A 24,244-nucleotide genomic window follows, 5' to 3' on the forward strand; every position below is an offset into this window, starting at 1 on the left:
AGCAGTTGTTGCATCTGTTTTTTCTTTCATTTACAAAAGAGTGGCATAGAAAAATTCGGAAATAACGTTCAATCACAAAGTTTTGTGCAGGAAAGAAAAGAGGCCCAAAAGCATGAAACAAAATCCTCCTCCTCATCACAGAAAGTTATTTTGTCATTGTGTAGTTATCTCTATAGTAATGTAGTGTGTATTTTTGAAATTGACAAAACCTTGAAAGTCTCTTGTTTTGTCGTTGTGTTTTTAAAGAAACAAGGTTAATTTTACATGTCATACAATTTGAAGGTAGTTAAATGTCTAAGATGAATCATTTTGATTGAATAAATGAACTTCACTAGATTAAGGTGAATGCATTTTACTGGAATATCATCAATTCGTAGACTCCTTTCACATTGTGTTCATTTTTTACCATGCTGGGATTATTCTACATGGTTTGGAGGTAGAGTTTTGTTTTATATTATTGATTTCTAATAATATAATATAGCTTTCATTTTTCTGTTATCTTTCTTTCCATGTAATCTTACATATGGAATCATTTAAACAAAGTCACTTCAAGCTGGAACCTGGATCCATTTCCTTTTTCAAATATAACGTGTTTTATTTCTCAAGTTGAACATAATTAATTTTCCATGTCAAGTAAATTCAAAATAGTTTTTGAAACTGCATTACATTTAACTCATTTCCACATTTCTGGATTTTATGTCACTTCAAAGTTCATTCCAGACATGGAATCAGTCTTCCTATATATATGAACTCTGTTTTCCTCTCCTCCAGTAGATCCGTATACACATTTCCAAAAAATGAAAGCATTTCTCTCCCACAGTTAACTTAAATGATTCATCCATGTTTTAAACTTATTACACATAAACAAAGAAGCATTTTTGGTAAATATTTACAAATTTACAAGTCATGGAAATGAAAAAACACAATTTCACAAAGTACTCAAATATAATTTATAAAAGCTTTCATTATTTTTGACAAGTGGTCATAATTACCACAATCCAAAAACCAAAAAGCAAAACCTTAAACCTAACCAGTCCATTTGAAATGACTGGAATTTTTTGAATCACAATCGTAAATTCAAAATGGATGCCAATTTAATCAGACACCATGTAAGACCTTAAAACAAAAGTTAATGAACCAAGATCAATGCTGACTCCGAAGCTTATATTAGAAATATTTTATTTAAAAACATCTGCTATAAAACACACATTTACATGTCGGGGATCGATTGGACTGAGCAGAAGCTCAGAGACGCAACATCATAGTAGACACGAAAGATCAGATTCAAATGAAACCAGTTTGTACTACTATTTCATGGCACAACAGTTCATATTCGCTTCTCGAGACATTCACGGTAAGAGCATTGACCTGTTGGAAATTAAAGAACAATGGAGAATCACATCAGCAGCTCTTCAGGGATTTCTGCTGCTCTTAAGATACCAGTCCATAGGAGGTACGACGGAATGAGCTTCTTGTCATTTTGCTTGAAATTATTAACAATGAGCCACGGTGGGAAATTTATGTTGGCCGCTGATAAAAAAAACAGCAGTAGAATCCATGTCTATGTAACAATCACATCTGGAATCCATTTCTTGTGCGGCTCATAACATTGCTCTCCATAAAAATATGAAATAAACACACTCAATAAAAAGTCTATTTACATTTTAAAATATTAAAAAAAAAGATCACAGTGGATTTGAAAAAAAAAAAAAAATTCAGAATTGCTCTTGAAGCAAACAGTGCGTTGTCTCTGCAGCTCCAGCCGTGGCTCAGGGCCATCAGCCGGACCGTCAGAGCGCTCTTTCACTGAAGATGCACGTGGGCCTGTCGTGCTCGCCAGGCGTCCGTGTTCACGTCCATGTCTCTGGGCCTTCTCTGACCTCCTCTCAGTCCACTACACTCCCGTCTTTTCTTTGATCCAGCCACGAAATTTGGTGACCGTGGTGTAGATGCCCGGCTTGTTTCTGCGAGCGCAGCCGTCTCCCCAACTCACCACTCCTCCCAGGAACATGCGGGTGCCGGACGGACTGGACAGGGGCCCCCCGGAGTCGCCCTGAACGGCACAAACACACAAGCTCAAATAAGCAAGCTTTGAAAAACTAAGTGAAACAATTACAAAGGGAGAAAACACTTAATGATTTAAGACCTTGAAAAAGTAAACCGACTGATAATACGACACCAATCCTGAGGCAATGATTTACTTGTGGTCTATTTATTCAGCCAGACATCTACAAGAGTTACCCTTAACACCGATTAGTTGTGGCTCATTCGTTTTATATTATATGTTGGAATAAAGTTCTTGCTCAGAGACTCTGTTAATGTGGAACAGACATCAGCTTCCAGCCAAACTTCGAACAAGAGAGCAGAAGAATAAAACGACAGAAATCAACAGTTTGAAATGTGAAAGCTCCAAACATTCCAGGAAGTGTCCTGTATCACACAACACACTCCATGCACCGGTGCCTTCAAACTTTAACAAAACACTCCCCTCTCCCCTTTTTGAAATTTAACCACACTGTATGGATTGACAAACGTATTGCACTGTTATATATAAAATGCTTGAGAGTTTTGGACTTTAATTGTGTATGCTTTGTGTGTAAAATATTTTACCCTAGAAAAACATCAAAAAGCAGGAGAACAAAGAGCCATGTACTGAGAGAAAGAAAAACAAAGATTTGTTTTCTTTGACACCACAAGGGGGCAGCAGAGGGACATTTTTAACAGCTTTGCAATCTAGCTTTTGGAGAGATTTCTGTGCAATGGCTCCAACCATCACAAACCCTGAAGTAGAATATATTCAAAGTGTTGTTGTTTTTTATATTATGCATTTAACGCATCTTCTTTGGCTTTGCAAACATTCCATTGTTGATTGTGAGCTTATTTAAATATTGTGTCCACTGCACTGCGAAACATTAATCGAGAAGCTTATTTGCATATTTCAGGCAGTCACTTCTGCAGTGAGCTTGTAGGTGAGATTTACTTCTCATAGCTCTTCAGTTTGGATCCTGTTGGTGCGTAAATGCTGCAAAGTGACAATACAGAACTATTCTAGTGTTCTTTAAACTGCCCCGCTGCTTCTTAACATGTTTTCTTCTTTGCTAAAATAGTAAAAATACTTAATGCAAATTGTTTTGTTTTTTTTCCCCAAGGGAACATCTTTGTTACTACAGTTCAGTGTTTGATTTCACCATGTGAGCTGAGCAAATCAAGTGAACAATCAGGTAAATATCGGCGTAAAGAGTGTGCGAATTATGTTTCTAGTTTGACACAAAAAAATGAGTAGAAAGAAGGAAAAGAAGAAATGGAGTCCAGAGAGGTGTGTTACCTGGCAAGCATCAACTCCTCCCGTCAGAACCCCGGCACACAGCATCCGAGACGTGATCTGTCCATCCATCAGCTTGTCGCACACATTTTGGTTGATGATTCGGACTTGAGCCTTTTGAAGCACCTTTGCTCCGAATCCTGAAACAGCACGAGTGCAAAGGTCAGAATCCCCGTTTTTACACTTTTAACTGTGGGTCACTCATCCATCTACGTGCGCTCACCTCCTTCTCTGGTGGCTCCCCACCCTGTGATCCACACCGTGCTCCCGGTGGGGAAGTTGTGCTGGGCGGCCGGCAGGCAGATGGGCTGGATGTAGTCGGAGTAGGTCACGGGGCTCTGCAGCTCCATCAGGGCGATGTCGTTGTCGAAGGTGAAGTCGTTGTAGTTGGGGTGAGGGATGATTCGCTTCAGGCTCCTCCTCACCACGTGAGTGGATATCTGCCCCTGCATGTGCAGGCCGAGCTGCGCTTCCCAAGTCCCGGGCTGCGAGTATCTGCACGAGAAGAGGAAAGTCGATTTTCAGTCTGACACACAGTAGATTACAGTCTTCAGCAGATTATGTAACAAACTTATAAACAAACTTTAACAATAGATGTCGAGACTTTGCAAAAAGAGACAAAGAAAGTAGGTATAACTTAAAAGGTTGGTGCATTTCAGTAAAAGGGGTCAATTTATGGAAAAATTTAGAAAAGGAATCAGAAGAAACTAATTGACATGCAAGAATTTAAAAAGTAATTAAAACCAACATATTAAAACACAAATAAAAGAAATGAAGTTAGAGGATCATCATGTTGTCATGAGAGTGAGACTGGCTGTGCACTCCTCTCACTCTTTACTCTCATTTTGTTTATTTTTAATGCTTATTGTAAACTGATGCGTGGCATGAAAAAAGAAAGATTACATACATTCAGTCTTCCTTCTGCTCTCCTTTCATTCAGAAGTTTGGAAATGTTTTGCTTTATTGAACTGTTTTTTTTTCCTCTTTTGTCAAATGAAACAAGAATGGTCCCATAAATGGTCTACAATCAAACGACTTGGAATTTCACACCCTGGATATCATTTTCAGCCATATTTGAATAAAAGTTGTATTTTTAGGGAAGAATCTGTGCCTCTGCCCCGGTGAGAAATCGTCCTACTCGTCAGAGAGAAAGCACAGCCTACCTCGTCTTGCCATCGTCCTGCACACAGTGTGCGGCCGTGACCAGCCACTTCGGGCTGATGATGGACGCTCCACACACGTGTCTCTGTCCGATCTGGAGGCTGACCTGCCACGGGAACTCTCCCTCGACGGCGTCCTGGCCGCCCACGATGCGAGACGTCTTGAACTTACTCCTCCCGCAAGCTGCGAAGCAAAGCGCCAGTCAGCCCGTCAGTCAGTCGCAGGGCGGACCTGTCACGGCCTGTCGTGGCATCTCCAGCGGGAGGAGGTTCACGTCTGTTTTGCAGCTTATTTGTGACGACGGTGAGGACGGGGACTGGTTTCTCATCTGAGCGATATTCTTACCGCAGTTTTCCTCATCAGAGCCGTCCTCGCAGTCCGGTGTGTCGTCACACTCTGGGTTGACTTTATTGATGCACTTATTGTTTTTGCATCTGTAGGTGTGATCAGTGCAAGTTACAGTCGAGGCTGAGGAGAGAAGAGAAGACCAGTCACATCTAAAGCGTAGAGTAGGAGTATCTGGAGCACTACAAGGCATGAAATAAGAGAATGTGTCTAATAAAAGCATAAAATAACTTCTGTCACATATGATTATAACTCCATATGTTCCTCTTTGTCTGAATGTGTAAAGGCAGAGGAACATTACTAACGATCCATTACGTCATTAAATATCTTATCAAAACCAAAAAAAGAAGTTAATTCCTCCTGGCACCAAAAAATACACGGGAACGTCCAAAAACAATGTGGTTCTGTTGCAGCTAATATTGACTTTTGTAGCATTCAATAAATGACTTTGTATTTTATCATTTCTGCGCAGATGTGAAAGCCTATCGAACATATTGGTCTTTCTTCAGACTAATGTCGGTGAAAGAATGTCAATACTATCACGCTGATTCTGCAAGCAATAATGTAGCACGTTTTCACTGCTGCATCACTAATCTGTGGGAAAAGGTCTCCATTCTCACTGTCTCGTTACGTTTCCTGCTTTCACCGAAAAGATGCATTAAATTCAGTAGAAATGCTTTTATTGAAAATTTAAAGTCGGTGCTGAACTTGTACGGTTATTTTGCCGGTAGGATTAGATCCACCAGCTGGCTGATTTTATTCCCCGGACTGTTTGTTTGACGCCTCTTCAGATTAAAGAATTAATGACTTCAAGTTACTCACATGGGACTGCTCTAATCTACCGACTGATGATTCACATTTATTCTAAATGAGTCGATATATGACTCAGATTTATTTCAAATCCTCCGAGGACTCATATTTTCTTTTAAACATGAGTCACGTCTGGAAGCAAGAGGAGAAAACGAGTCTTACTTCTCCCACAGTCCAGCTCATCTGATCCGTCTCCACAGTCGTCCCTGCCATCGCAGTGCTTCTTCTCCGAAATGCACTTGTTGTTGTTGCACAGCATCTCTCCAGATTTACATTTGCCTTGAATTAACAGAGGAACAACCGTGAGCGAACCCACCGACGGCTCTCCTCGGGTCTCGTGTGAAACGAATCGTGACCGGTCAATAAGCCTTACTGCAGTTCTTCTCGTCCGTGCGGTCTCCGCAGTCATCTACACCGTCACACTTCCAGAACTTAGGCTTACACAAACCGTTCTCGCACGATATATCGTTCGACTTGCACTCTGGAGGGGGAACACGGTTGAAGAGGAAAGGAAAGCAGTTTAAAAAAACAGTAGACAGAAACTGGAAGTGTGAGTATGACGACACTGAATCGTTCTTACTGCATTTCGTCTCATCGCTCATGTCTCCACAGTCATTCCAGCCGTCACATCGGAGCTCCTTCCTGATGCAGCGCTGATTTCTGCACTGGAACTGATTGGGACAAGCTGCGGACGACAGACACGACGTGAGAAACCCTTCCTCGCGTGTTGGGAATCTGATCGTCGTCTGTGGAAAACGGAGACACTTACGGTCTTTGATGTCGATGGCCTCAAAATACGCATCAAAACCTCGGTCCACGTAGGACGCGTCGGAGTAAAACTGCACCTCCATCTTGTTGGTGGTGGAGGTTTCCGTCAGCGTCCCATCGAGCTTTTCTCCACACAGTCTGAGGATGAGATGAATGAACACTGACTCGGCTGCTCTCTCAGGTTCTTATGCTGAAACGCACACACACACACACTCACTCACTTTTTCCCATTGATCCTCACAAAGTCCTTGCGGCAGTTCTTAGTGGCGTCCACCCCGGGCTCCGACACCAAGAAGTTCTTGAACGTCACCTTCAACCCTTTTCCAGGAGGAGCCTTCATGAGGAACAAGTGTAATTAAAGGGAGATATAGAGCTTGAAGCACGGCGAGTTTGTGTGACAGCTCACCTGGATCGTCCACTCACACGTAATCCTCGGAGGATAGTAATTTGGGAAGTTCGGGGAAGAGAAGTTGCCTTTTTCACCGGTCAGCTGACCACCACACGTTACCACTGTTTAACAAAGACAAAACGTTTCCCCAGATGTCAAAACATTTCCGTTGTTGGGAAAAGCTCCAGTGAGCATCAATCCGCTTCGGCCCTCACCTCTACTTCCACTGCGAACTTGTGACACTTTTGCTCTGAAACCTGGAAAGTTCTTATTGTCATTCGTGGCCAACGTCAACAGCATGACATTTGTGGAGGACAGAAAGGTCAGCGGGTCGCTGGGCGAATAGTAACCACACAGCCTGCAGGAAGACACAGGGCACATCAACAGCGACACATGAGCACAATATCAATGTTAGCTGCTGGTAGGTCTACTAAAACTTGATTTTTTTATATAAATAAAATCAGGTTATGAATTTTAGCCAATTTCAATCAGGATTAAAATCCTTGATATTTCTCTTTATCCCATTTAGAGGAGAACACACTTTTCATGAGGCACTGGCCAGCCGAGCATCTTTAACATGCAGAGTTTCATGACGCTATATTCAAAAAGGAGAATAATTGCAGTCACTTTGATTGCAGTTTGAAGGAGTTGTTTTTGTGATGCTGATACTGGTTTAACTTTGTTATTCTCAAATAAGAGAGAAGGCAGTCGGAGTCCGACCAGCAGGGGGTCGAACACACATCAAGGTTCTGGCATATAGTGTGTCACTGTGTCAATTATCCTTAAATATGGCTGTTGGTGAGCCTGACAGGTGTGAGAATTGGCGAGATGAAAATGCAAACCCACTCTTCCATAACCTTGTCCTCAATGGCCACCAGGGAGTCATAAATCTTGACGAAGTCATTCTTGCATTCCTCCTCCAGATTCAAGGTATCGAAGTCGAGCTTGATGATGTAGCCGGGGTCGGCTCTCAGCTGCCACTGGATGAAGCTGCTGGGCAGGTACGGACTGTTCGGGAAGCCCGGCGACTGAATCACCACGACCTGATCAGGCCTTGTGTGCTCAGTAAACCTGAAAAAACCTGTTGTGGGGAAAAAAAGACTCTTGACATTTTGTCACATCTTAAACATCAGCTGGTATAGCAGGCGTCTGAAACCTTGAGGACCAGAAGACAAGACTCTGGGATTTTTCAATAAACAAAAGTCATCTGGAGACACAAAACAAGCCAACAATTTGAAATGAAGAAAAAAACAAAGAATTTTTTAAAAAATCTTAACATATTTAAAATTGACGGTGAATTCATGACATTTCTTAGCTACAGTTTAGACTTTGTGCATCTTGGCTACTTTAGCTGTTTTTGCTATTCATAGCTTCATAGCTGCTGTGCATTCCATATTGATTAGAACAATTTTAGCCATATTTGTTTTGTTTATTTTATCCATTTTTAGTAATTCCGATTGTTGGTTTTTTTGCATTATTTAGCTGTTTTCAGCCAGGAGATTAGATCATTTTGGAAAAACAAGTATAATAAGCACATAATATAAAAATGAAAGCCAATTTTTCCTGAAGGTTTCACAGAGCCACTGCAGTGGGGTATAGAGCCGCGGGTTGCAGATCCTTGTGTTGTGCAAATGTGAGGCAGGTAAAAATCACTCTATGCAGCGGCTAATCACCGTTATCGATGGACAGAGGCGGAAAACTTACTCTCAAAGTGCGCTGAAAACATGCGAGAATCAAGCGCTGTAAAAGAAAGCAAAAGAAAAAAAAACAGATACAAAGAGGTGAGAGCACGTCGACTGAAAAACCAAGTGAGAGAGAGTGGGTTTGGCTGTGACTGTACCTGAGGACACCACATCCTCCACGACTAAGGCGTTGCCGGGTCGGTTGGGCAGGCGCCGCTCTTTGTCCACCAGCTTCTCCATTGAGGACATGATGTTGTCGATGGAGCCCTCCTGACCGGCGGGAACGCTGAACTCTGAGAGGTAGTAGGCGATGACACTGCCTTCACTGCGGGCAAACACACCGGGGTGAAAGGTTAAACGCCAGGTGGAAAAAAAAGAGTGAAACGAGACAGGGGTAAAAAGTGTGCCGCCTCACCTGAAAGCTTGAACCGTTGAGCCAACATAGTACTTGGAAAGTTGTGGACTTTTGGAATAGATGCCTCGAAGCTGGAAGACAGATCAGAGCAGGTCATGACGATGAACCATGAGGTGATCAGACGGCGGCCATGGTCGCGGCGGCTCACCTGAGAGGTCACCTGCTTCGCCAGGGCTTTGAACTCGGAGCTGTTGGCGTTCTCGTAGGCGTCAACAAACACTTGGTTGGTGATTTTCATGGAGCCGCTGTACATCTTCTTCACCCGCACATCTTTCCGGACTTCAGGAGGAAACAGACAGAGACTGAATACACGCACCGAGTCTTTAATAGAAGAAACTAAACTGATAGTAGGGGCAAAGAATTATTAGTATTCAAATAATCTGGAACAAATTAAACACTTGGAAGTTTAAAATAAATAGGGCACGTTAGAGGGAAGCTAAGTCACTGACTTCACTCTCATATCATTTTCTTTCCACTCTACTTGTGGCTTTTGTCCTCTCCTGTCAGCTCCCTTTGTGTGCAGCCCTGTTACTTTTGTATTTACAATACTTCACAGTGTACTTTCTGTTTTGCCTGTGCTCACATGACTTTCACTTACAGTGGAAATGCCAGACCAGCAGTCCGGTCATCAGGGCAACCACGGCGGCGAAGACCACCACGCCGATCACGGCCCCGATCTTCCCCGGACCCTTCTTCTTCTCGAGCTTCTTGTTGTCAGAGGCGGGTAAGAACTGCACAGCCGAGTCCCAGTCTTTGTCCTGGAAGACAGACGTTTATACAAATGTATGAATCAAACTGTGATGTTTAGGACTGGCAGGACACGAAAACAAAATGAAATACATGAAACATAAACCACAAGCATTAATCACTACTATAATATTTTATTCTTGACAAGAAATTTAACACAAACACACACCAGGAAACAGACACACTGCTGTGACAGTCTACTGTGCTATGCTGGTAAACAGATGGAGAGGGTTTACGATCACACAGGTTTTAGTTATTAAGATGAGGTAGCGTTTCTACTCTAATGGGTTTTACTACCCCTAAAAAAAAAAAAAAACCCTCTCAGGAGCTGTTTGAGCATTCAGAACATCTCATCATCCATCCATGTGTGACGGCAGGGTGGGCAGCAGGGTACATCCTGTTCAAGTCGGCGTCCATCAGAGGTCAAACACAGAGAGAGACGCCACAGACATCCACTGTCACTGTGAAGCAATTCACTCCTCAACCTCAAATTCCTGTGTTTGTCTCTTATTGTGTGTTTACTGATCACCCGACTGTGTTTTGTTTCTCTAAAAAGTGAAAGCTAACCTGGCATTGCTTTTAGCCCAGTGGCTAGGCTAAACAGATGATTATGCTCCTCTATATAGTTGGGTACAGTTTGAGGTTTACAAATAGCACGTCTTTTTGTTTGTAAAGAACTTCGTACTACTTCAGCTTTGACTGATTGGTTTTGGACCGTAGGAAGAAATGAGGCTATCTGAAGAAAAGGGAAAACATGCAAACCCAAACTGACAGCTACTCTCTTTCAAGCTGCTCGCCTACATGATCATAACACTCTGAAAATTGAATTTAAACAGGCCCCAAAGACATTGGCTGGAAGTCGATGTTTGGTCTACTTGAACAGGTATAAACTGAGATGAAACGCCAGCCGCAGGCAGCAAAGAGGCATTCTTGTATTACAGGAATGTCACAGCCTGTGGTGCCCTGCAGAACTTAGTGCTGAGTAATGGGATGTGGACAATGACAAACTACTTTCCCTTTGAAACAAAAACTAAACATCCCAGCAAAGTTTCATTCACAGAATGGCAGAGGTGACAGTTTCTGGGCAGTTTCAGTGTGTGACACTGTAAAAGGTAATCTGGAGCGTGAGTCACGGTCCGATGGTTACCTGTAAGAGGTGAGACACTGGGGGAGGGAGTACAAAGGTTTCGCCATGTAAAATCCTGTCAAACCTGCTGGGAGCAGCTCGCTCCGAGAGCACAGCCAGTTCCTGTGAGTGCTGCAGACTTTACGCACTGTAAGAATCCGACTACTTTACAGGCCAGAGAAACGCTCTCAGGGCTTGTCAGTCTTACAAGGTTCATATAAGGAGATTCTCTGTGCTGTAAAAAAGAAAAAAAAAAACAAAACAACCCTGCTTATCATCTGAGGGGAAAACTTTTCTTTCTGCCTATTTAAACCTGATACTCGTTCTGAATGACAGCAGTGAATTACACAGCACCTGTGAGAGCTCGACACCAGCATTAAATATGCAGCGCTTTGACAGAAGAGTTATTTTTAAAGAGCAGGCTCTACATCTGTCACATTAAAGTATCATTTCCTCGTCTCAGCAGGTCTCCTATGCACGGCTTGTTTATTAACCAAGTGTTAAATGCATCAGGCATTCCAGTGTCTGAGGCACTGTTAAAGTGAAAGAGAGACTACATTAAGAGAGACTGACAGCATTTCCTGACACTTCTCTTAATTAACAACTTGAAGCTTTGTGGCAGATCGTCTTCAGAACCAGCAGAACTTTGACATGATCAGAACTGTGAATATCAACACTTGATGAATCTTAGAGTTTGAGTGTAAATCTCAGTGACTTTGTAAACTACTTATAAATGTCCTCCGGTTTATTCATTACATTCAAACTATGAAAATTACATACGATGTGAAAAAATTATTTTGAAAGTCTCTGTTGACAGTTTACTGGCTCTCATGGACAAAAAGACCTTTAAAGTATTATAAAGAAACAAATTATATTCTTAACAAAAACAAGTATTGCAGCCATCATCACCTTCTGAATGATTTGTTTTTAAAAGTGAGTTTGCAGGCTGCTGGACTCTACACAGGAGGAGGATCATCTGTAATCATCAAGTGGATTTATTCACAAAGTATACTGTATTTATCACCTTATGGTGATGCTGCAACATGATTCTCAGTGAATATTAGTGTTTAGAAATGAGAAGTACTCAAATCAACAAGTCACAACAGGATGGAACTTGGAGGAATTCAGTCTGCAGCCTGGTGGTGATGCTTTCTTTCCTCCTGAAAATCTAGGTCAAAAAGTCTTGAAGAGGGATACCTGAAGTTTACCAAGCTCTGATTTCCAGACAGGCCTAAAGCATTTTCGTTACATGATTTTCTGCATTCTGTCAGTACAAATATGCTAAAAGTGATTTGAGCTTTATAATCTTGGCTTAACAGAAGGATCTCGAGGAACAACATAGTTATGAGTCCAGTGAAAGTTTGTCTCCATTTGCACATCATCCATCATTCCCAGTGAATATTTATGGATCGTGCCGGATCAAAGGTTGAGATTTACTGGAGCAACAGGAAGTGCATAAACTGGGATTCAAACTAACACTGCCCCAGTTTGATGGGACTGAGCTCGATGCTTGTTTATTTTTTGGGCTTCACCAGTTTAGCAGGTGAACAGAAGAGCTGCAGCAGGTTGACTGTATGACTGCAAGTGTTGTATGTGTGAAGAAATAAAGAACCAATGTTACCAATAAGAGTCTTACCGAGGAAGGTGTGTATCTCAGTCCACTGTCCATGTAATCCATGAAGAGAGAGAATCTGAGAGAATTCTGTTGGGAAAACGACCTCTGTTCTCCTTCCTGCTCCTCTTCGGGATAGTTAACTTGTAGCTTTGTCCACAGGCCGCTTTTCTCCCGGAAAAGAACTAATACCTGCTTATGGGAGAAAATCCTCCTCGAATTAAAAAAAAAGAAAAGAAAAAAAGGACACAACAAATGGAGGGGAGTCTCTGGCTGGATGTGGACAGTGAGGCGTCTTCCTCCTTCACAGAAATAAACCTGAATTGTCGAGAGTCTGTGACTAAAAGCGGAGACGACGGCTGAGGGGAAAATTCCTTCTTGTTCTTCCGGAAGCTTCAGGTGTCTGCGGGGCGGGCGTGTCTCCTGCACGGTACACCTGCGGCCGAGCGCACGAGAGGACCGCCTGCTTACCTGCCGTGTTCAGGTAGAGCAGGAAGAAAAACAAACAACTGGCGGGAAAAAAAAAGCAGTGGGAAACTTATGAGATTTTCCTTTTTTATGAAATCTGGAAAAGTTGATAATTTTTTATTTATTTATTTATTTATTTTTTTGAAAATAGCTGAAAAACAAAAGAAACATTCCAAATAAAATGAAACTGCTCAGGGTCATTCCTCTGTATAAAACTACGAACAGACATAATTTGACCAATTACAGACGCGTCCCCTTATCTTCACAATCCTCTAAAATACTAGAGAAACACTTCGTACAATGGACACGTACACAGAAAAACACAAACTGGTCTTTGAGCATAAAAGAAATATGCAGATGGAATATTTATTGACGTTAAAAAGACTTTGATAACTTAATAATAATAATAAAAAAAGCTGGAACCATGTCACTTGACTAGACTGAAAGCTTTCTACACTGTTTGTGGTGTCCCCCAAGGATCCGTGTTGGGCCCTAAACTATTTATTTTGTATATAAGTGATTTTCGCAAGGTGTTACGGGTGTTGGGATTGTTTGCTGATGATACAAATATTTTCTGTTCAGAGAAAAAATTAAAAGAAATACGGGAGAGAAACACTCAAGAAACGAATGCTAAAAATGTAGTTGGACAGAATCATTGAGCTTAACTAAAGCAAAAACAATGTTATTTGGAAATTGCAGAATTACTCATCCAGTTCAAATGCAGTTTTATTGTGTGGTAGATGTCATGTTTTTATTCGTCCAACTGAATCTGAAACTACAAACTCTTTCTCCCCCCACAATCTGTGATGGAGCTGAAATAACTCAACAATACAAGAGTACAACCAAGAGACTGTAGAAAATTAGTTAGAGGTGATGTTAGTCAGGAGTGATCAGTCTTACTGCACTTTACCGACCTCTGCTGTTTTCTCTGATCACTAAACAAACTAACAAAACAGAAACTGAAAAATATATAGAACACCCCATATAACAATATGATTAAATAATATTATTTGAAAATGTTTACTTTTATGAGACTGTTTTGTCTTGTATATTGGAAAAAATGTCATCACAAGTGCCTCAGCCTAAAAGAATGAAATGGCCCAAAAAGTTTCTGAATACAGTGTTTTCCATCTAGCAAACACACAAAACCAATGAACTAAAACGTTACAATTTCACAACTTTTCAGGAGCAGATATTCAGCCAGATTTTATCTGCAATAACTGAAAGATGACACAACAAAATATAAACAAAAAAAGTAGTTCTGACATTTGTTGAAACTAGAATATAATATTTTCTAATAATTAGTTTTATTTAAATACTTTACTGATCAAGAATTTTGAACAGCTGTAGAATATAGATATAATTGACAATTTGTAGGTCACAGAGATGTGTATAGAACTGCACAACGCTAAGGCGTTATTGAAGGATATTTCTATAGCTACTTCGAGATTTCCAAGTCAGGTTTTTTGACAATATATGCCAGCTATACAGCAATATCCTTGCAAATTAATGTAAAACGGACCAAAATAAGACAATACATACATTAAAAAAAAAAAAAAAAAAAAAAAATTATGGATAAATACAATAGTCAGATGAACCGACTGGGAGTAAAAGACGCTCAGCTAAAGCAAAGGGGCCAAACACTGTGGTGTCTTTGTTGTAGTGAGAAATGTGAACAAAATAGCATACATTTCAATAAATAACACAGCATCTTTTTCTGCCTTCTCCTACAAAGTAATCAAAGTATTTAAATTGTATGTTCAGTAAACATGAACGACATTCAGAATTACTTAATCTATGAAGAATTAAAGATAATTTTCTGGATTTAAATAGTGTCTGAATCTGACATAATAATGTCTCATTTCATAAAAATAAAGAAAAGTAGAGGTGTGGGGGTTTTTTATGTCTGTTTTTCTCATCTCAGATGACTTCCGGCGTGGTGACGTCACGCCGGTTGCCATGGTGATTGGCAGCCGCGTAGTTTCGTTACGTGTCGTAAATTGATCGAGCGGCTCTTATCAGCAGTTTTGAAAACAAAGACGGTCAAATTTCCGCCAGAGGCTGAGTCCATGCAGGCTTAATCGTTACAATCTGAGGAAAATAAACAGTTTTTCTGCCTCAAACTGACCCGTGAGATGAAAACAGATCAGTCTAGTTCGCTGCTTCGTGTAGTGGCGTGTTAACAGATTTTAGAATTATTAGAATATAGCTTTGAATCCGGAGTTTATGTTCAGCAGTGGTAAACTGAGAGTCAAAATACTGACACTGACGGTTTCATGTATCCTATTGTTAATATCCGTCATGTGATCACGCAGGTGTACAGTTTGTGGAGTAGCGTTGACTCACTTCCGACACGCCTCCACACATCATGGTGAGCAGTAAGTTTCTGTTTGAGAAAACACGGCTTCCCCCTGAAACTTTCCGAAGGCAACTACATGAGTCGGTAGTGCATCTGTAATGTATTTTTAAACTGTTTCCATAAATAGCACGAACTTAAATGGAAAATGGAAAATTTGGAAAATGAAAAAAAAAAAAAAAAAAAACAACTCCAAACAGGTTATCCTTACTTTAAAGGATTAACCACACATATTTGGTCTTTTTAATTTTCTGTGCTGTTAAAATAATTTATGCAGGCTTCATTTCATGTTGGGAAGTTTTCATGTTACTTTCAGTTTCTTGTGGTAGAATTGAGCCATGACTTTATGACCCAATAAGCACTGAGATGGTTTGTTGCTTAGTTGATTTGTGTAACCGCAGCATCACACATCTCTGGAAAATCAATCAGCCTGATATTTTGGGTGATGTTTATGTTAGACAGGACCTTGCTTGTCTGACCTGCTGCAGCCGGCCACGGGAGCATTTTCCTGTTATCTCGGTCACAGCTGGGAATGGGCAGCATTTCCTTTGGGTGAATGTGGCACAATAGATAACTGTAAGAGCTCCGCAGAGCCCCTGCGAGGGCAGAATTCACCCTGTTGCCTCGTTGACTGTGTGACTTCTCAAGCTGCGCAGCTAAACTGAGACCACAAAGAACTCACCGCTTGATGCATTTTATTAAACAGAATTGCCTTTGCAGCACTGGCAGTCCACATGAATGACGCAGATGATCTCTTCATCATGGCACCTGCTCGTGGATGAGACATATCAGACAGCAGTTGAACATCTGTCCCCTGAGGTTGATGTGTTAACAGGCAGTACAAATGGACAAGCGTAAATGGATTTCTCCTATATACGTTGCATTGAGTCGGTAGTCCCCAAAGCATTTGACATTTTTAATCATATTCACCCACTCACACACTCTAATGGTGACGGCTGCCGCGCTCGGCACTCAGTCCACCCATTGGGAGCAATTTGGAGCTCGGTGCTCCAACAACATGTAGACAGGTTGAGATGTGGGATCAAACCTGCAATGATTTGATAGATGATTCTATCATTTGAAAGACGACTCCGTCTATGAGTTCCTGGTCTGCACGGCTCATTGTCTATTATGGTCTAAGGAAGTAAGAAACGATCCAGCAATGAGAGGGCGATGAACGGCCAAAGTTCAAAAGTTCAATGATGCACAGCCTCCAACTTGCCAAACTTGAAGGATCTGTTTCTCCTCTTTCTACTAGATACCATAAAATATCTTCAGAGGTCAAGTGAAGGTCATGCCTTGGTGGGTCAAGGTTATATCAGCAGCAAAATGAGGACTCAGGCAGGTGGTCATAATGTAATGGCAGATCTAGTATTGACAAAATGAACAGTTTTGTCACAGGGTGGCACATGCACACCAGTTAACATGCACGTTCAATTAGAAATGGATGTTTTTGGACTGCGGGATGTTAACCCATTAACACATTGAAAAACATGCAAACTCCACACAGAAAGGTCCCAAGTCCTGACTCAACTTTGTTATTCTCGTTACGAGGAGACGCCGACAACAACTAAATCGCTTCAGTCTGACTGAGCAGTTCATGATGGTGTAATTCCAATTTACAGCCAGAACAGTACAGATCATCTCAGAGGTGCTTCTGGGTTTAACTGATATGACTTCGGTGAGACTGTAGTGTATGAAAGCGAAGCTTCATCCAGGGTTTAACAAAACACTTTTTACGATACAAGCATTGGTTAAAAAAAATAACTGACACTGAAAAGTTAGTGCTCACTGAAGACCTTAATAATTAGTTTTTCTCTGCTTCTCATCAAAACGGTAAAAAAAGGAATGGAGAAAACAAAAAAAGATTCCCACAGCTGAGGTCTAAGCTTGAACCACAGTTGCTGTGACAACAGCTGCTGTCAACCTGCGGTGAGAGGGCTTCAGATCGAAATAGACTTCCTAACACTGCTGCAAACAGAATATCCTTCATATTATGCTAATTTTACTCCTTCGTGGGCCTCTTCTATGATTTAATGTGTCTTTTCTCCTTAAAAGCAGAGTGAAGTCGAGCGTAAGGCAGTCCAGCCTCTCAGCAGCACCCATCCATCCAGTAAAAAACTGACACATTCATATGTAAGTTGTGAGTTTATTGATGTGTATCCCTCTTGTAACCATAAATCTGTTTCCACTGGTGTCCATCATTGTATTTTCTTTTTTGTTTTTTTTTTTAAAAATCACTAATATGCATATTATATTAGTTCCCAGTCCCTTCCCACAATCAAGCAGGCAGTTACAAGATTGAAGCTGTTTGGGTGCATAGTGAGACAGTCACATACAGAGATACTGTCACAGGAAGAGGAAAAGAAAATAGAAAACAAGAAAACAAACTTAAAAATATATATCATATCATTTCATAGAAGAACAATGCACACCACAGGTAATCCTCTGGAAAAAAGCCATGATTGCAACATCAACTATACAGGCATACAAAGACAATACTAAGAGAGAGAGAGAGAGAGGGAGGAAAAAAAGAGAACTCTATGATTCTGTTTACTTGTTTGTGTCATTCTCTACCTGTAAAAATACACAAGATTGCTTTTTTTTAATTTTATTTTTTTATTTTCAAAAACCAGCTCTCCAAGCCTTTTCTTTCTGTGTGTCTCTGTCTGCCTGCACAGCCCTCCAGCTCCAAATCAACTTTTAGGTGGCTTCAATCCTGGTTTTTTTTTTTTTTTCCTCCGTGCACCCAAAATTCACGTCACAAGACGTCTTATAATTCCTCAAAGTCAGTTTAAACCCGCACACGCTCTTGATTTTGGACGTACAGTAGTTTTAGCACCATAGACAGCCTGTCTGCACCCGGGGTTGGTTGTGCTGTTCGGTTTGTGCTTCGGGGCTGGAAATTGTTCGAATGACCAGCCAAAGCCGACTGTAACACGTTTGCACATCACCCCACCAAATTTTTTCGCTTCGTCGCTTTACTCGAACTTGGTTTGCGCTTCAGATAATTTATTTAAAATAAAAAAATAAAATAAAAAAAAAAAAGAACTCCTCACCCATCAAATGACACTTTTTTCTGTAGCTTCGTGCCGCTACAGCGTCCGAGGGAACCGGTCAGATACATAGTACGGAAAAAAAGTTTCCATCATACATTCAGCTATGTATCAGAAAGTCTCATTAAATCCACCTCTTCTATCAGGTTCCTTCCAGGTGGAAGGTGGCGTGTGTGTGTGTCGTCACATTCACTGAATAAGGGCTGGGAGCAGGTTTGGTGTGGCGGGGCGTGTTTGAGCTGAAGGCCTGTGCACACTCTCACCCCCCCGATGCTTCCTGACTGGGTGCCTGCACTCAACACTCAAGACCACCAGGCTAAGGACCGCTAAACCCACTCGTGGCCGCTTCCCTGGGAAAAAAAGGTGGAATAAAAACATCTACTCTCATATATATATATTTATATATATATTTATAGATTTAAATCATATATGTATATTTTGTCTTTCATCATAACAAAGAACAGAAAGTAAATAATTCATGATTTCCTTTTTTCTCATTTGTTGTTTCACTAAACAGTTTAATTGGTACAAAGAACCTTCATATACAAGCAATCTATCGAGAGGAGAAAGAACAAATGAAAACACCAATTCTTTTTTGAGGAAAACCATCAGAAACTGCACGGGCGACGCCGCGCACGGTGGGAAATGGAAAGAACAGCGTCCGCGAGGCCGCTTCCGTGACGGCTCCCACAAAAACATTAAACTTAAAATTGGATTTGCCTTTCACGTTGGAAAAAAAAAAAAAAGAAAAGAAAATGAAAGAAATGTCTGAAGAAAGCTATACATCTTGATCTGAGATAGCTGTACTGATCATCACAGATAAATCTGCTGAATCACATTTTTCCATTATGCAAATCGGTAGATACATCACCTTTTCAAAAGAAACATGATCAAAAAGAGCTCTATAATACAATAGTAGCAGTAGTAGAAGTAGTAGCATTATTTAGGGATTGTTTTGAACAAACCAGTAAATGGAGTTTGGATGTATGCAAATGATTTTAACAATAGCATCATGTGTTATTGGTCAGTAGTATGTTCCCCCTCAGTTGCTGTCCTCTGTCAGACTCCACAGCGCCCCCCGCCGGGCTGCTGTTAGATCTGCATCTGCTCCAGGTATTTGTAGGTGGGGTTCTCGTAGCCGTGGTTCTGCATCTTGTTGAGGTGCCGTTCCTCCGGCGTCAGCATGGGGTCGACCTGCCAGACACAGAGGAGACTCCTAACAGCCGAGCCAGAGGAGGGCGAGGGCAGCACGCCGCGTCCGTCACGAGCAAAACGCTGCAGCAACTCATTTGTCTCACATTTACATAAAAGCTCATATCAATTTAATTTAAACCTGACACTTGGGACTCGAGTGGCTGCTCAGTGAGGTGTGTGTGTGTGTTTTCACACCCGTCTCCATGCTCTCTCCACAACGATGGGTATCTCAAAGTCCCTGAACAGGTTACCAGTCTGTTTTTGGATACATTAAACAGTGTTATTGTTTTCTGAAGCGCTTCATGCACCAGAACATTTGACCGACATGGTAGATTTGGATCAAAACTGCACCACAAGAGAGTCAAATTTCATAGAAAATATGGATCTTATTGCACTAAAACTGGTGTTAATGGGAGAGAAATGTCGATCTGGGACCTGTGGTGGGGAGGCGGAGCACAGCTACAGGAGCATAAATCAGAAACATTTCACAAAACCAGTAAAAGGAAATACTTCTAAGTTTTCATTAGTTTCATAAGTTGGAATATTAACAAATAAAAGTTAATATTTGGACTGACTTGCTTTGTTTTAGAACACAGAAGTACAACTGTCCTCAGATCAGAAAAACATTTAGCAATTTATTTATTGGTCCAAATTAAACACAAATTCTTCTGTAAAAAATAAGTGCAATTTTTTTTTTTTTAAATGCCATCTTGTACAAAACAGTCAAATGTCTAAAATAATGGTCTTAAAGTGACACGTTTGTTTTTTTTTTTTTAAATTTTGCTGCATGTGAAACTAATGTTGAGTATTCTTCTTTTAGACTTTAGTAAATCTACCAAAAATGTGAAATCAGTTTTGCCCAAAGGCCATCTGACTGGCTGCCCTGTTTTAAATAAAAGCTCAATTACCAACCTGCTGAATTGTCTTTTGACCTGAAATGTATATATATATATTTATTTATCCTTTTTAAAACTTAACAATATTGACTTCTTTTTATATTGAAGCCCAGTTTCATCATTTTTGATGATCCACGCTACTTTGTCATTGTTGTCTTGTATTTGTTGTTTCAAGTCTGCGTTAATCTTCTGTGAAACACTTTGGACTGTAATAAGCTGCTATACCAGGTGTCTGCAACCTGTATGACCAAAAACAGCCGCTTTCATGATTTTCCACCAAACAAAATTTGTCTATAAAACATGCCGTTTCACTGAAATAAAGAAAAAAGCTCTACATATAGAGAAATAAGGTTAATAAAGTGTCAATTCAATACAATTTTGATATATTTGATATATCTTTCTTCCTTTTTTTTTCCTCCAGAGGAGCTGACTCCAGAGCCGCGGGTTGCAGACCCCTGATAAACGCCAATAAAGAGGAAGTGATTGATTACCTCCACGATGCCGTGGCTGATGGTGCCGTATTGTCTTTTCCTCAGCAGCACCAGGCTGATCACGATCACGGTTGCTATGGCCACCGCGATCACCAGCAGGCCGATCAGCGCGCTGCTCCCGAAGCTGAAGTCCTCTCCCAGGGGCCGGTAGGTCTCCTGACGGGCAAGACGGAGCGAGCGGTGAGCCGGCGACACGCCACAACACTCAACGCTGGTGTAATAATAAAGCCCGCGCACGTGTCGGGCGGCGTAATATCCTCATGATGAATAGACACTCCGGGTGTGCTCGCAGCTGGCAGGTCTGATTAAAACTCTGCTCCGTTGGTGCAATTCATTTCACAACTCTGCTGCGCTCCAAACGGGCAGGCTGAGACCTGCTCCGCAGGGGGTCTTCCTCTCCAAATGGATTGCAGTACAGTTTGATTTAAGGCGGTGTGGCGCACTCTGATCCAGGCCAACACACCAAAATGAAATACTTTGTCTCATAGAGGCAACATTAGCACTGCTGTTGTCAGTTACAGATTATTGAGATTCTATTGCAGTCTGATTGATTTGATTGTGAACACGTCAGCTCTTTAACACTTTGTTTTTTGGTTTGTTTGTCCCACAGGATGTATTTCTAATCCAGTTCTGATTCACTCAATACTTTTCCTTCTCGTGTTACACGGAGCTGTCCTCCCATCCTGACTTGCTTTATCTCACCGTCACCGTCCTGGACTCGGCTGGTGCTTGTGCGTCTGATATATTCATGCTCCAGTTCCTGAAAGCAGCTTTCTGTCTCTGATAAGGCGTCTGATGCTCGACAGATTGTTTCCTTCTTGTTTTTTTTTTTCTTTCAGATTTTGATCATAATGTGTATTATCTCATCTCTTCAGTTGCTCTTTTTACAGTTGCGTTTAAAACTTAACTTAAAGGTTTTATTACTGTTTTTAAGCCAGATCGTCCACATCCAAGGTCAAAACTTAATCCTGGTCACCAACGATTAATAAATAAATACAATTACTGAGCAGAATTACTTTTCATTTTATTAACCTGCATTAAAAAATACAATTCAATTTAAATCTGATAAGTAAAATATATAAAGAGATGAGATAAATAAAAGACACTTTGGATTGTCTTTATGCAACTTAAGTTTCATAACTGTGCAGACTGAATACAGTCCTTGGGTTATTGTGGTGGCGTTTGAACCAGCAGCGAGCTCACAATAGCTTAGAAAGCCCATAAAGGAGTCAAAACAGCAACAGGAATGCCATTGTTCTCCGTCACACAACAACTGAGGAGCCTGTGGCTCAGGACTCCTGTCCCATCCTGTGTTCGGTGGTTTTGTTTGATTTTTTTTTTTTTTAGTCCACACAGTGTTTACCGATCAGTCAAAGCGCTGAAGAGTTCAGACGGCAGTGCTCACTTCCACAAACGGACCATTTTATTCCAACCCAGCCTGACAAGCGTGAACGCAGAGAATGAACACGACACGGGCCGAGCTGAACGAACACAGGATGTGACGGGTGTCAGAGCATTTTCCCCACTGGTGTGTCCACTGTTTGTTCTCGCTTGTGATTTTATATCATAAAATCTTTATAGTATCCAATAAACATCTTTGGGAGAGATGCCGGGAACGACTGTGGAAACAGAAAAATGCTCCAAATTCTGTTTTTGTTCAGTCTTTGTCCAAATCAGGTTGCGACCATCACCTTTATTCAAATCGATCACGTGAATCATAAGTACGTGTTTCATCTGTGAAACCATTTTGATCCGTCTGCTTTTTACTCGTTTCCTCCTTAAAAAAGGAAACTCAGACATGCAGTCTGTGATCTGTGGACACCGAATTCTGTTTCTCCCAAAGTTTGCACTGAAGTGGAAAGAAAGACTTTCAAGTTCGTGACATTAAATTCATGAGATAATATAAGTTCTCTGCTGGATAACTTCATGTCTTCATCAAAAAAAAGTTTAAGGGCTGGGAATGTTTGGATTGTCGGTTATCAGTGTGTATCACAATGTTTTAAATGCCTCAGTGGGAGAGTTTGAAAACTGTTTCCAACCTTTGTTCCAGTGGAACCTCCAAAAATGCTTGTTGTGGACATGATCTTTGATCTCTGACTCACCAAAACATTCCAGTGAAGCTAAACACTGGCAGACAGGAGCACTGGGAGCAGAAACCTTCCAGATCTTCCACAACTGAAGCACTGATCTCTGCTGCTTACGTTTGTCTCTGGCATGTGGTTGGAATCCACAACTTCTTTTTAATTGTTTTACTTTTGCAAACAAAAAGAGGAAAAATCAGTTCTATACATTTTATATGTTATAAAAATGATCCGATGATGCTGTGTTCTCTTATTTCTTTCAAACCGCTGTGTTGTGCTGCTGCTGCTGTTTTCACCAGGCCTTAATTAAAAAAAAAAGAGACACTTTTGATCGATGGATCTGATCTGGCTTGATAAAAATAATTACCACAATAAGACGATTACTTATCGCTCCTCGATTCTGAAAACTTGCCTCCATTAACTTTTTAATCTGCACGAGCACAAATGCTACAGAGACAAGCGCCTGAGACGGAGGCGGAGGCGAAGGCGCCGTCATCAGATCTGCCGTGCCGCTCACTTCATCAGCGGCGGGGATTTTCCAGACGCCGGCACCGTCGGTGTTTGGCGGCTCGCAGAGATGTGTTCGCACTGATTGCTGTTAATTAGAAATTTCATAGCGAAAGTTTTTTTGCCTGGATCAATGCAGTCGGATCAATGCGACAGTCTGAATCTGTGTTGGTAGTTTGCTGCAGCACCGATGCGGAGCAAATTGTTATCGCGATCAATAGTAATAATGGGAAGATATAAGATTAGCACCTCAGTGGATTCAACCAAGAATTTCCCTTTAAAGAAAAAAAACAAAAAACAAGAAGGAACACGAGCGGCAACTAATTCAGACGCCTGAAATTGGATTCTGCTGCTCTGCACGTAAAGAGCACTGTCTTCTGAGCTGCCGAAAAATATCACTTTCAGAGATTAACCTTTCTCCGAGCTGCTTTGTAATGGAGCAATAAACCCACCGAAGAAGATCAGAGTCTTAATTCTCATGTTGTGCCGTAAATCCGCCGAATATCAGGGAGACTGGTGCAAGATGTGTTCAACACCGCTAACGGGTGAATAGTGCTCACATGCACGAGTGTGTGTGTGTGTGTGGATCAAAGTGTGAACGATTGGGCAAATAAAGTAAATATAAACACAAACACGGTTGCCTACACTTGCCTGCACAGTATAATCTGGCGCATATGACGCAAACCAGTCATATGTGATCAGCCACTGGGGATTTCTCCACTGCTGGCTCGTACACATAAACTGAGAGAACTCAGCTTGTGTGGATTCACATTCCTCATACGAAGAGATCGTTTCCAATGTGTACATTCAGGTACATTC

The 24,244-nt window shown here is 41.2% G+C and overlaps 2 protein-coding genes across 8 annotated transcripts in view; both read right to left on the minus strand.

Moving 5' to 3' along the window:
* Positions 1-592: 592 nt before the first annotated feature.
* On the minus strand, positions 593-12,765 carry st14a (ST14 transmembrane serine protease matriptase a). The gene is made up of 19 exons (XM_030109265.1): positions 12,401-12,765; positions 9,490-9,649; positions 9,040-9,170; positions 8,892-8,962; positions 8,635-8,801; positions 8,499-8,534; positions 7,641-7,875; positions 7,010-7,152; positions 6,813-6,916; positions 6,628-6,740; positions 6,408-6,544; positions 6,219-6,323; positions 6,012-6,119; positions 5,801-5,917; positions 4,829-4,951; positions 4,486-4,666; positions 3,546-3,817; positions 3,326-3,462; positions 593-2,053 (listed from the first exon to the last, which is right to left on the minus strand). Exons 1-19 carry the CDS (start codon positions 12,440-12,442, stop codon positions 1,895-1,897), a joined length of 2,541 nt encoding a protein of 846 aa, XP_029965125.1. The 5' UTR covers positions 12,443-12,765; the 3' UTR covers positions 593-1,894.
* Positions 12,766-17,348: 4,583 nt separating this feature from the next.
* The window catches only part of aplp2 (amyloid beta (A4) precursor-like protein 2), a 66,563-nt gene continuing 59,667 nt past the window's right edge, over positions 17,349-24,244 (minus strand). For all 7 annotated transcript variants that reach the window (XM_030107874.1, XM_030107873.1, XM_030107872.1 and 4 more), the window contains 2 exons: positions 20,838-20,993; positions 17,349-19,450 (listed from right to left, as the gene is read on the minus strand). In XM_030107874.1, coding sequence (XP_029963734.1) covers positions 19,349-19,450; positions 20,838-20,993 — 258 coding nt within the window. In that variant the 3' untranslated portion in view covers positions 17,349-19,348. The remainder of the gene's footprint in view (positions 19,451-20,837; positions 20,994-24,244) is intronic.

This window comes from Salarias fasciatus, chromosome 14, assembly GCF_902148845.1.
Source record: "Salarias fasciatus chromosome 14, fSalaFa1.1, whole genome shotgun sequence".
In the NCBI taxonomy this organism is placed as follows: domain Eukaryota; kingdom Metazoa; phylum Chordata; class Actinopteri; order Blenniiformes; family Blenniidae; genus Salarias; species Salarias fasciatus.